This window comes from Lepisosteus platostomus, chromosome 12, assembly GCF_059453375.1.
Source record: "Lepisosteus platostomus isolate fLepPlt1 chromosome 12, fLepPlt1.hap1, whole genome shotgun sequence".
NCBI lineage: Eukaryota > Metazoa > Chordata > Actinopteri > Semionotiformes > Lepisosteidae > Lepisosteus > Lepisosteus platostomus.
In genome coordinates, this window is record NC_142622.1 from 38,191,620 (window position 1) to 38,204,503 (window position 12,884).

Genomic DNA, 12,884 nt, shown 5'->3' on the forward strand with positions numbered 1-12,884 from the left:
ACACTGTAGAATTTGTGCTTAATAATGATGCATCCGAATGTGTAAATAGAAATCTTGTGCATTTAAAACAATTCAGACGAATGCATTGACATAAAAAATGCACCTTTTTATTCAGCTCTTCCGATAATTGACATTCAAAATTAGTAGTCATCGCTAGAATTCAGTGATTATGGACAATAACGTCTTTTTGATTTATAAAACTGCGGTACTCATGTACAATAATCATTTATGGAAAGAGTTCACCAATAAGACATACAGTAAAAACTTGAAAAAATGCTTTGGTGCTTAAAAAGTTTATTTGTATCTGTTAATTTCACTTTGAGTGATTTCTGTGCTGTTTTCCTGTCAATACTATAAGTATTTGAAAGAAATTCTTGCTTTAATTTTAATTTACCACGTATACTATACATCTGAATTCACTGTGGCCGAACGATATTCCTTAGTTTAATGTCCTAACCCAGGGATTTGAGACTCAGACTGGAAGGCCTGGTGTTTTTTAGTTATGGTTCCACCTGAGCTGTTTCATAGTTGGTTTATTTACAGTATCTACAAAATTGTAATACTTAGTAATACTTATAAAAGGCTTTAATGTGTTCGTGAAGTAACTGTACCTTTAACAAAATTACTTCTGTTAAAACTACTGTAAAAGACCTTAAATATTCCATTTATAGCTATGAAAATAGATGTTATTTGTAATTTATCGCTCAAGTTGGAACAAAAGGAGACTAGGCCCTCCAAGAACTGTGTTTCAGATTCATGTCTTAAGCTAACCTTAAATGAATTCAATCTTTTAGTGTTGAACAGACATCCATAAAGGGACTTGTTTAAGGAATTCAAAATCCTCAAAGATATTGACAGAGTCCAACCATGAACCTATTTAAGATAAATAATGAAACAGAAAACAAGACACTAGTGGAAACGAATAGGAAGCCTTTAAAATTTCCAAATAAGACTAAAAAGAAGAGGGACGTTTTTATTCATAAGATTGTGGGAGTTGGGAACAAGTACTCAGCAATATTACTGAAGATGCAGTTCAATAGCAATTCCAAAACACTGTAAAACATGATAATTAAAAACAATCCCCTGCCATATTTAAAGCAAATTTCATTTTTTTTAATGAAAAGGACAATAGAGAAAAAATGACAAGCAAAAAATTGATATGAATCATAGATACATCTTGAAATTATTCAAGTCAGGTCCAGTGCAGCACAATCTGTTCCCAGACATGATCAGACATCAATTATCATTCACGTTATTGGATCTTTTTTAATAGTAGCCCACCTGGTGAAATAAGTACTGTTACAACATTGTGGTAATTAACTATTGGTAATGGTGAGAACTTAAAAAAGGTATTATTAAGATCAATTTAAAATGAAAAATGAAAAAAGATCCTATAAAGATGAACAATTGCTACCCAAAAGAAAAAAACATTGTTCCCTTACCAGCCTTCCAAAATACAGTATTCTAGAACAGAGATCTGAAACACTGTTAAATGTTAAAATGCATCTCCATCTAACTTCATGTCCAGAATGGTAAACAAACATGTTGCCTTGATTGTTTTACTGACAAATAAGTAGCAATTGTTGTGTTTTTTTTTTTGGTCTTGAAACAGTTTTCCTGTTTTGTACACAATAAAATAATGGAAAATAAAGTATTTATTCCTGAAGCATTTCAATTGGGTAGCAATCTGACCTTTAATTTTTCCCACCCAAACAAAAATATCCTTTACGAAGGTTTTGGCACCAATTAATTTCAAATACTATGTGAAGTGAAAAGGTAAAGAATGAGTAGAATATGTTTCTTTTTTGTGCAATACCTACTGCTGTATATTAACCTTTATGATTTTCCAGATCGAGTGAATTTAATATCCCTGAAAGGTCTATAGAAGCTTGCCTAATGCACCTCATGCTAGGGGGAGATGAGCAGGCAGGATTAACTTCATGCTTCTCTATAGGCTTTGGCTATCGATAGCATCTCTTGAGTTACAGGTAGGCCACTAGTTAGAGAAACACGTGCATTATGGGATGCAGCCCCATCCTTCCCAACAGGCACATTACTGGAAATGTTAGCAACACTGCAGTAGTTAACCTGCACTTTGTTTTAGAAACACGTTCTACCATTGCATATACATGTGAGGCATCGAGGCCAGGGAGTTCAACCCAATTTTCAGAGAATGTTTAGTCTTTATGTGGCTTTCCTTTAGGTTTTTCATCATAAGAGACACCGTATTCATTGATTCGACTTTTATCCACAGGGTAAAGCCTGCAAAAAACAAAAATAAATAACATAAATAAATATATAACATAAATAAATAACGTAAAAGGTACACAACAACATATTCTGTTACTGCATTCTCCATCAGGACAGTATCTCGAGAACACATTTACCTGTCTGCTCACCCAGGTGGTTTATATATATTCAGGATATTTTTACATTCATTTTTGAAAAAATAATCGTAACCAATTTCTCTAAACTATAATTCAATGTGTGACTGTTAAAGGGTAATCAACACATGGTGTACTGTTTAATACCTACATTAAAACAGTTTTAATGTAACTATGAATTGTTTTTGTAAGGTCACAAAATGCTAAACCTTTACATTTCATTTTAAGAACTAAAAACTAAAATATCTTAGCGAACACTTTCTGGATAGCTTACCATCTTTGATAAAGATAGATAAGGAATACCACATCGTCTCTGAAGCAGGCAAGCCGGTGGGATGTAGGCATGGTAATAATGAAAGCAAACACATCGTCAATGAAGGTGTTGAATGCCTGGAAAAACAGAAAGGTAGGAGGTTTCCTGTAATTACCATCAGCAGAAGACTGAGCACATTCTCTTTCCCATTTTCATTGCCATTAAACTGATCCCTTCTATCAGTTTAGTGTTTGGATTTCTTTATTGAACGCCATTACAATTTTCTGGACCTGTGCTTGCCGTTCAGTAACAGTAATTGCAGCATTGTCAGTGAGAACTACGTCACTCCTTCGACTGATGCTAACTGTCCTGTAGGCACAATCTGACCTTCATCAACATGACAATTCAGAAGAAACAGCACAGTCCTCATCCCTCCCATGTTAGTATGATAGTTATAACAGTAAAATAACGCAAATAACAATTCAAAATGTCATCTTTGTGGGGAGCATTTACAAGATTTTCTTTTAAAAACTGAAAATAAACACCTTTATAACTTCTAACTTTTACTCATTTTTACCTTTTACAGATAACTTAAGTGTTCATGTGAAAATAAGATTCTTAACCAACTACCAAGATTCTTAAGAGAATATTTATCATCAAAAACAGTTTTAAAATTCTACCAGCTATAAAATTAACTCACTTTGTACATGAATGCCTTCCATGGCAAATGTGCCACCGATTTTAACTGAAAACAGAAAGAAAGTTAAACATAGACTTTAAAGTCACAAACCAAAGTTTTTATCACAATTCCTTTTAAATTGGAATTAAGCACATTTTTGTAACTTTCTCACATTTATGTAAAAAGATGTTTAAGCAGAAGAAATAAAAATGACAGATTCCAGCAGGAGGACACCTCAAGGTATGCAAAGTGAAATTCAACTGAAAGCAAGACTAATGAAACACAAATGAAACTACTAACATCTTGCTTAAATACACTTAACGTTACACAGCGAAAACGAATGAGACAAACATAAGTCTTTCTTGTTTTCAGTGTTTCGTCCCAATCTAGGTCTGTAATTTTTCAGCAAGGAAAACGTACTGTTTATAAATGGAATACTAAAGGGTTTTTGTAAATACTAACCTTATAATTTACAAAAAGTTGAGGTAGCATGAACAGGAATCCAAATGCATAAACCCCTGCCAAAATACAAAGAAAAGTAGTATAAATGTTAAATACCTTAATTAATCACAGTGACTGACTTAGGCATGATGCTGAACAGAACTTACCATTGACAAGACTGTTGATCAGCCATGAGTACCAACTGTAAAAACAAAATAAAAAGCATAAGATTAAAAATATCAAAAATAAATTATGGAATTACAAAAAAATTAAGATGCATCCCCTTACCTTTTATATTTCACATAGATCAAAGAGTAAACAGCTCCTCCAATACACAAAGGATACAGCAAGTAGGATAAATATTTCATTGCCTGAAGAAAGAATGTGAAATTTGTACTTGTCGTATTCCATTCAACATTAAAAGGTGCTTTATGCTTGGTCTCCATTAAACAGGTTCTATTTTATTAAAATATTTTTTTTTCTGGCTTTTCTTAATTCTAAAGCTGTTTTAAGTGTGCAGAGGAAGAGGAGATTAGTTTTGCCAACTCCCTACAGTTAAAGGAAATCTCACATTGAACTTTACAAATGAGTCTCTGCTACAACTGCAATTTGTACAGTATACAATGATAAATCTGAATGTTGTACTAGAAACCTTGTTAAAGCATGGTAAATACTGTATATATATATATCACTGTGTTTATATAGAAGGCATACACATAACACATTTTACCAAATATTGAGGGTAAAAGTTGTCAACATGAAATTAGGCAATCTTACCTGGGTGTCATATTCCTCAGTCTTTCGCTCTGATTCATCGGATTTTCCAAACTGGTAAGAAAACAAAACGTCTTCATTGCAGAGCTGAAAAGTGTTTAAATTTCCCTCTACTTCATGAACATCAACATATACAATTCAAAGGCCTGAAGAAAAATAAATGCTAAACAATACAACATTATAGATTATTTTTAGCTACATAAATATTGTTAACAAAAGACACTATAAACTCAGTTTACAAAGTGTACACAATAAACTAGAATAATACATTACTTATAACAGTAAACTATATAAACAGAACCCACCTGGAATGTTGGTTTTAAGCCTTTCCACAGGACGTGTATTTTAAATGCTTTCTTTACTTTCCAGATCTAGAAGGTAAATGTTAAACATTTACTTATGAACATAATTTATATATTTGTACATATATAGAACATCTTAAGAGCTGGATGTCACACATCGCAAGGTATGCTGTATCTTAAGATCACTTTCATTTGGTTAAGTTTTGGATCCATGTTACATTGATAGTTTATTTACTAGGTTACTTGGATCCTAGTTGCCACTAAAGCAGATACCAATGAACTACATACAGTTTTATTTTCCAACGGAATTGTATGAATTCCAACATGAAATGCATAATATAAAAATAAAAATTGATTAAAATAAAGGGGACATTTTTCCACTGTTACAATAACTACACCAGAAAGGGATAATACTGAGGCACCGTACCCCAGAGCAGAGGTGCTGATTAAGTTGTTAATTCCAAAAAGACATCACATGCTTGACTCGTCAAAACATTTTACAAATGCAGAAATGGATATGGAAATGGAGAGCATTATTTACAATTATGTCCCATAAGGTTGTTAAGTGACCTTTAAAGTCTATCCTAAGCAATGAAAAGTCATCTGAGCCCACTATCCCAATTATAGACATCCTTAAACTTTCATAATGTCTCCAAGTTCAGTTAGGATACCTCAGGTTAAAATTTATATAAAGTAAAATTGAGTTCTTGTATGAAGTGAGGGCAGTCAGAAAAAGAAAATTCTATTAAAAAATGACATCAATCAATTGATTATAGCTTCAGGAGTCTAAATGGAAAATGGTCCAAATAGTTGATGTACAACTGACCATTAGAAATAACATCAAAAAGGTTAAGAATACTTATATTCATTTATGTTAAAAACCATTTCAACATACCTCTATAATAGAGCCAATCCCAGCCGGTATAAGAACTAACAAACTCGTTTGCTCATCCAACAAGTACAGGAAGATGACAATAGTGCTGAAACACCTCCATAACACTTGAAATAAAAACCAGAAAAAATGACTATAGGAACACCATGTAAACATCTGCATTTACTAACTTTGAAGGGAAGTGGACAATTTCAAATATAAATATATTTAAAAATTAATTCATGTGCTCCATAATTGTCTACACATTTCAGAAAGTATAAAATAATTCGAAGTTTACAAACTGAACAGTTTCCAGTTAATTCTGCATGCTTATATTGATGGTTAAAAAAGTATTGAACATTAGTTTATGTTTCATTAACACAACCTGGGATTTAAGAAAAGAAATGAGATATACATGTAATCTACAAGGAGAGAATAGGAACATGAAAATTTACAAATGAGAGTTAGTCTTTCAAAGCATCTAAATAATTTGGTTGCCATCTACGAATTGATCTGAGGATCTCTTCCAGGCATTCCCTGTTAAGGCATTCCCTGTTGTTTTTACTTGAGTCTTCTGGTGTGTTCAAAAAACGTCCATAGGACCGACATCTTCAGTGCCTTTAAGAATTATCAAGTATATTTTCTTATAGACTTCTCTGATTATTGAGCACAGTAAAGAATCTAGCTGCTTTTCTCTAGACTGATTCCAAAGCCCTAGAAAAAAAATAGGAAAAGCAGTGGTCCTAAATGCCAATTTGGTCATTATTAAAACTTTTTACTCTGTTTTCTAACAATTAACCAGTTCTCAATCCAAAGACATTGCTTTGATATCTATCACTTTCAATTTGAAAATGTAATCTTATGAGAAACAGGTTAGTCATGCAAGATCTACTGTACCATTTCTTAATCCATTTGAATATCCCTTAGAATCTTACTGCCAGGCAGATGATCCTTAATTTAGACCCAATTTTTATTTTTCACAACCTCTACGTGTAACCGAAGTAAGAATGATTCGTCTGTAATTACTTGGTATGGATTTGTCACTCTTTTTTATGGATAAGCACTACAGTAGCAATTTTCCAGTCATGGGTATTACCCTTCTCTTAACAGAATGCTGGAAGAGTTCAGTTAATGACATGAGAATAACAACTTTTGTTGTTGTCTAAGTAGAATTAGTAGCATACCACCAGGCCTTGGAGAAAACAATAGAAATTCTGATTAACGAGGGGCGAAAATGATCAACAAAGGGCCCAAGCCAAGAAGCAGGCAATTCTCAGGCATGAAGGAAAGGCCTCACCTGAAATAAAAACATTATTCTCGGAACTGCCTGGTGGCTGAAACTTATGATGTAATCAAGGTCTTAGTCAGTATTACCAAGAGACTTGTGCTATTGAACAGTACGTAAGAATAGCTGTATTTTACCTGCTTTACTTGACATTCCCACCATGCTCTTTTTCTTCTTCCAAAAGCTGATATCATTTTTAAAGGCGAGGAAGTCAAACAGAAGCTGTAAGGTAGCAAAGCATAACCAAATTAAAAAGGGCACATTTAGAAGCTTTTGTGAATTCTAACATTCTCACGCAGTACATACCACACATTACCTCTCCTGCATTTTTCCTTTGAATCCATCCAAAAACAAAGACAAAACAAGCTGCTACCAAAACTCTACTAGTTTATTAGTTTCTTCTACCGACATTCTGCACATCTTTGCTTACTCAGGATGTTTACCCACAAATTTCTTTCTTATTTCTCACATTACAACTAATTTAACTTCCAACAGTACAAGGAAATAGTATTTAAAAAATTAAAATCTTAACAAAAGTAGTGGTTTTACCCTGCGTGTGAATAAAGCATATAAACTCAGGGAACTAAATATCCTTAACATGTCTCCAATCCTTTTCAATTAACATCCAACAGATAAAATATTCTGATCCTTTTTTAGAATAAAAATAATTTTAAAATTTGGTTAATTGATACTTAAGACATCGTTCAAAAAACAGAAAATAAAGAAAAATTGCGAGAAAGATTATTAGAAAGTTATTTATCACAACGTTCCCATTTCTACGGGATGTAAACAAAACCTAAGTCAAAACAAACCAAATTGTCATTTGGCACATTGTACAGTAGGACAATCGTAAAGACTTACATGAAATGCTGCCACAAAAAAGGTCAGAGCTAAGAAGTACAAGTTGGTGTCCACAAAGATTCCTTTAATTTCATCTGCATCCTTTTCTGTGAAGCCTTAAAGAAATTAAACCACATTGTAAAAAACATAGAGCATGATTGAGAGAGTGATGATTGATTTCTACAGTATATATGTGAAACGAAAAAAATATCTAGGATCTCTGCAAATTCTTTATAGAAAACGTTTTTAACACTATTTTTATTCTTTGAGTATGTAAAATCATGGACTGTCAAGGAATGGGTCACATGCTCTCAATAAAAAACAGTAAAGATGCCAAATGGTTACTTTTCAAACCATAAGGAAGGAATAAAGCTGACCATACATGATTGAATTAAATATCTCAAAAAGGGTATCTGCCTCCAAGACAACTGTCTGTGAAAAATCTACCACAAGGAAAATCAAAAGTTCAATCTACAAAATCAGGCCAGATCGTAATTAAAAACTCCCTGTATTGAAAACGGCATTGATCTGGGGTTTATATTTCTCTTTCTGTGGCATGGAGCACAGTTCAACTGATAGACCTGTAGACTCCAAAAATCATCTACAGAAAACAGCAGCAAAAATGAAATAAATGGAATTTTTCCCATGTCTCTTTAAAAATTAAGAATCACAATTTAATAGAGGTTTACTTTAGAATTGTGCCATTCTTAACACATCAAAACCAACACAGGCTTGCTAAAATACATGTTGTAATGTTACAGGAATCTATGAAGATCTATATATCTGTTTATACTTAAGTACTGACGTGCAAGCTTGAACAATAAAATGCATTCAATTAACGTACCAAACTGCTGTAAGGAGTAAACAGCATCCTGCATGTGAATCCAGAAACGAAGTTTTCCAAGGGAAATCGTATCATAGGAAATTGTGAGTGGAAGCTCAGTTGTTGAACTGTTTATCACCTGTAATTAAAGCATTTTATTTTGTAAATAGAGCCATAATTTTTCTTTTTTAAGTACCAGATCATTCTCAAATGATCTATTTTTTAATGCTAGAGAATTTATAGTACCTGGGAATACAAATCAGGTTACAATTGTGGGGTAACTTGCCAACATATCAAAATACAATACAATTACATTTTTCTAGAGACTGCATTTGTATGTGCATCTGCCATCTCTTCTCTGAGGTCTTTCAGTACAGTTTAGCATAGAGGGTCTTTCAGAGCTGATTAAGGCTATCAAGACAGAAGTTTAACAATAAATTGCCTGTGGATTGATGGATAGTGCCTCTCGGACCAGATCCACCAATCTCTAAGCAGCACCTTTAAAACACTCCATTAGATAAAAACAAATAATTGGTAGCTAGCCCCCAATTATCTTGTCTGATCAGGATCATTTGAAGTCCTATTTGTTTCTTTCAGTGTAAAGATCTTTAGATAAGGAAGGTGTTGTATTGTTCAATCACAGCACAAACTAAACAACACTACCTTGCCCTTTGGGACACACAAACACAAAACAACTACATGCTACATCACTCTAAAAGACAAAACGCACTAGCTGAGTATCTGAATAAATTAAGAGAGAGCAAACCTGATGAAATATAGGCTATGTGACCACAGCCTGTCCATAGATTCTGGGCAACACAGACAAACCTGGCTGCCCAGAGAGGACAGGATGTGCTCCCACTGCCAGCAGGAAGAAGCAGAGACTGAGATGCACTTTCTGCAGCACTGTGAGAAATACTCTGGGATTAGACAAGGATTCTTCACTAATAACAATCCTAATCCCAGAATCCCCACAACTGCAAAAATCAGAATCGCTTCCAATCCTAATGGGGGAAGAAACTCAATAAAACTAAAGCCCTATATATGATCTCATGTCACAGACAGACAGTGAGTATGTCTCACAAAAATATTTTATGTGGTGCATTTAAATATCCAATAATGTTTATACTGTAAATGTATATAAATGTTGTATTAATGGTTATCTGCTTTTGCAACACTGAAATTAATTAGTCATGCAAATAAAGCCCTTTGAATTAGGAATTTAGAACCTTACATCAATCCTAGGATCCTGTGCCATGGAAACAAAAAAATAATGGGAGGGGTAACTGGATTTAGTGTTTTTTAGTACAGATCATTTTCTGAAACCTTTTAAATGAATTAAAAAAGCTCACAAAAAGCAATAATTCAGGCAATAAGCAAGTTCAATATTACAACATCCCTATCAACAGAGTCAGAAAACAATTTAGCATTAATTTCACATAGTACATACCATTAAATCCTTCACTCGATTGCTCAGTTCATCAATAAACAATATGGGAAGATACAACATTCTCTTTCCATACTGAATCCTGCAAAACACAAGAATGTATAAAGCGGTTATCAGTGATTCTTGTTGTCTAGACTCTTCTTCTGGTCAAACAGATTTCATTTTTCTGGTGTGGTTATGCTGTTAACAGGATTCCCCTAATCAGAAGAACACTTTTTTCCTGTTTGTAACATTTGGAATATCCATGTTGATAGAAGTCTTTTTACTCACATAAATGCAAGTTACAGTTTTATATTCCGGAGTCGCTGGTACTATTCATCTTACAATTATGTTTATCTGTCTGATTATTTTCTTTGGTAAACAAAGTATAAAAATGTCATGTTATTTGCCCTTATCAAAGACAGGCATGTCGAAACAGATAATCTTTGAAAAACGTTCATTTCTTTGTAGTCTAAACCATAGCCTAAGTAGTGTATTTCAGCTTATCTGCAACAGAATTTGTTTCTTGATTCAGAATTAGAAAAAAACATTTAAAATCATGAAAACTAAGTCCATAGTTCATACATCATAGATTCTAGTATTGTAGTTTTAATGATTGTTGTTTTTCATAGCTGACAATATTTCAGTTTTTGATAATACACTAATGTCAGCAAGAATTAATTTCTGTTCAAATAAGTTAGATTGGTTTCTCGGAGAAGATACTGTGTCTAAAAGCCTTCTTTTCTAACAGAACAAAAAATATACTTTGTATCAAAAACAGGCATTAAATCACCTAGAAATGTAAAACAAAAACATTTTCACTAGGTGCTGACGTTACACTTAGTCTGACTTTTTCCAGCCAGCAGATGTAGAATGAATTTGCCTGCAGTAACCTACACTCTCATGTAGCGATGCACATCACTTGGAAGAGCTTCTCTGTCGAAGGCGAAGTCCTCTGACAATACGTTAAGAGTGAGCCGAGACCTCCAGTGCGAAACTGGCCTATCTTGCAAGCCGTTAGTCTTTTTTTGTGGTTCTGACTGCTATTTACAAACAAAAAGAGAAGGATTTTCAAAAACAGAACAAAACTTTAATCAAGAGTTCACTGAGCGGTAGATATGATTCCTCACCACTGTCATGTACTGTTGACCTATACAGGGCTGGGTAATATAACTAACTTGTATATTTGTTCCTTTTACTATTAACTATTGTGTCAGAAGTAATCCTCTGTGTACAGTCGACAGGAATTTGGTAAAATCTAAAATAATATGTCTTGAATCTGGACATAGTTAAAAGTTTATTTAGTACATGTACAGTATACAGCATAAAGGTAATTTTTTCCCAGCATGTTACCTTTTATTGTATGACATCTTCATCTGAGGATGAAAATTCTTTCACTGCTAAATCAAGGGTATTTTTTAAATCAACTGGAAGATGGCAACAGGTTCTAACAAAATGGCAGCTCTTGTCTACACCACATTTTCCCTAAAGCTATGGGGGAATGTAATCCAGATAAGGGATGCCATTTTGTTAGAACCTGCTGCCATCCTACGCAATATATTATGCATCTAGAACTAAGTAATTTAAAATATTCATGCATGCAAGGTTCAATATGTCTATCTACCTGTGAGGTGTCCTCCCCAATGATGAGGTTGACCTCTTGGGGTTTGGGCACCATGTACGTGGTCAGCTGGGCGATGTGATGGACTTGCTTGCTATCATGCCAAGGAGAAACCCCAGCTTTGTGGACGAACACAAATGTGTACAAGGTCCCATTGTTCCTAGTCTTCTTCGGAATGGAAACATTTATTTTCCTTCACAAAATAGAAAACAGGATTACCCAAGGATCTTGAGGTTACTTGAAACTCGGAAGTACAGCCCTCCACACATTTTAAATTGCCCTAAACTATATTTATTCAGGACAAAGATACATCTATATATCTATATCTTTACCTTACGTTATACATGCTACCATAGCTTTTTACATTTTGTGTATTTAACAGTCCACAATGTGATGTAAACAGCTTACCTCTCAAACTTAGAGAATACCTCAAAGTCTTCCATGCTAAAGATGAGGTTTTGGTTGCCATCACCAGTAGGCTTTAAAGATGTGTAAATGCTGAGCTGTTTTAAAAAAACAACTTGAAATCAGATTTTCAAGTTTATGAATTGTATTCGTATATATGAACACATTACACGGATTAAATAAAGGTAAAAGGAACAGAATGTATGCTTTATTGTAATAGATTCCGTGTGATATCAAATCACAATTACGGAGTAATTGCATTCAGTTCAACTGCATAGCGCCTGCTAAAATAAACGTTGTGCTTACCTGTAGTCGGGGTTTCTCTGCCAGATAAGACGTAATACAGTTTTCGTTTTGAATTTTTTCACAAGGTTTGGTGTAAACGATTCCATACATCACCCAGCAAGTGTGCAGCACATACACCACGAAAACCCCGACGATCAGGGTTGTGAAAGACGTTTTTTGAAACATGCCGTTGGTTTTGGAATAGCATGCAGAGAACATGTATACGCCTATTAACTGAATATCGATACACAGTGTATTTCAACGACAACTGCAGCGCCCACGGTAGAAAGAAAATTGATATGTTTTATTTTATAGTCATTCCATTTTTTTTTATAAAGGACAGAGCCATTCACAAGTATACCAGTTTTCTCTCCATAAAAAGTGGTATCAAACCCCAATTATTAAGGGCTTTCCATAAAATCTACCGGGTCTACTGTACTGCTGCCACTAAGCATGGGACTCGGATGCACTCTTTCCGCGATCTGTACATTTCCT

General features: G+C 33.9%; 1 protein-coding gene across 1 annotated transcript; it reads right to left on the minus strand.

The window, feature by feature from the left end:
* Window positions 1–1,091: 1,091 nt before the first annotated feature.
* On the minus strand, window positions 1,092–12,880 carry clptm1l (CLPTM1 like). Its single transcript, XM_088601862.1, has 17 exons — window positions 12,411–12,880; window positions 12,108–12,202; window positions 11,703–11,892; window positions 10,976–11,121; window positions 10,103–10,181; window positions 8,674–8,791; window positions 7,851–7,945; window positions 7,127–7,211; window positions 5,729–5,832; window positions 4,837–4,902; window positions 4,535–4,585; window positions 4,046–4,128; window positions 3,925–3,959; window positions 3,779–3,834; window positions 3,338–3,382; window positions 2,659–2,774; window positions 1,092–2,262 (listed from the first exon to the last, which is right to left on the minus strand). The coding sequence occupies exons 1-17, from the start codon at window positions 12,606–12,608 to the stop codon at window positions 2,178–2,180; spliced, it is 1,647 nt and encodes a 548-aa protein (XP_088457988.1). The 5' UTR covers window positions 12,609–12,880; the 3' UTR covers window positions 1,092–2,177.
* Between the last annotated feature and the right edge of the window lie 4 nt (window positions 12,881–12,884).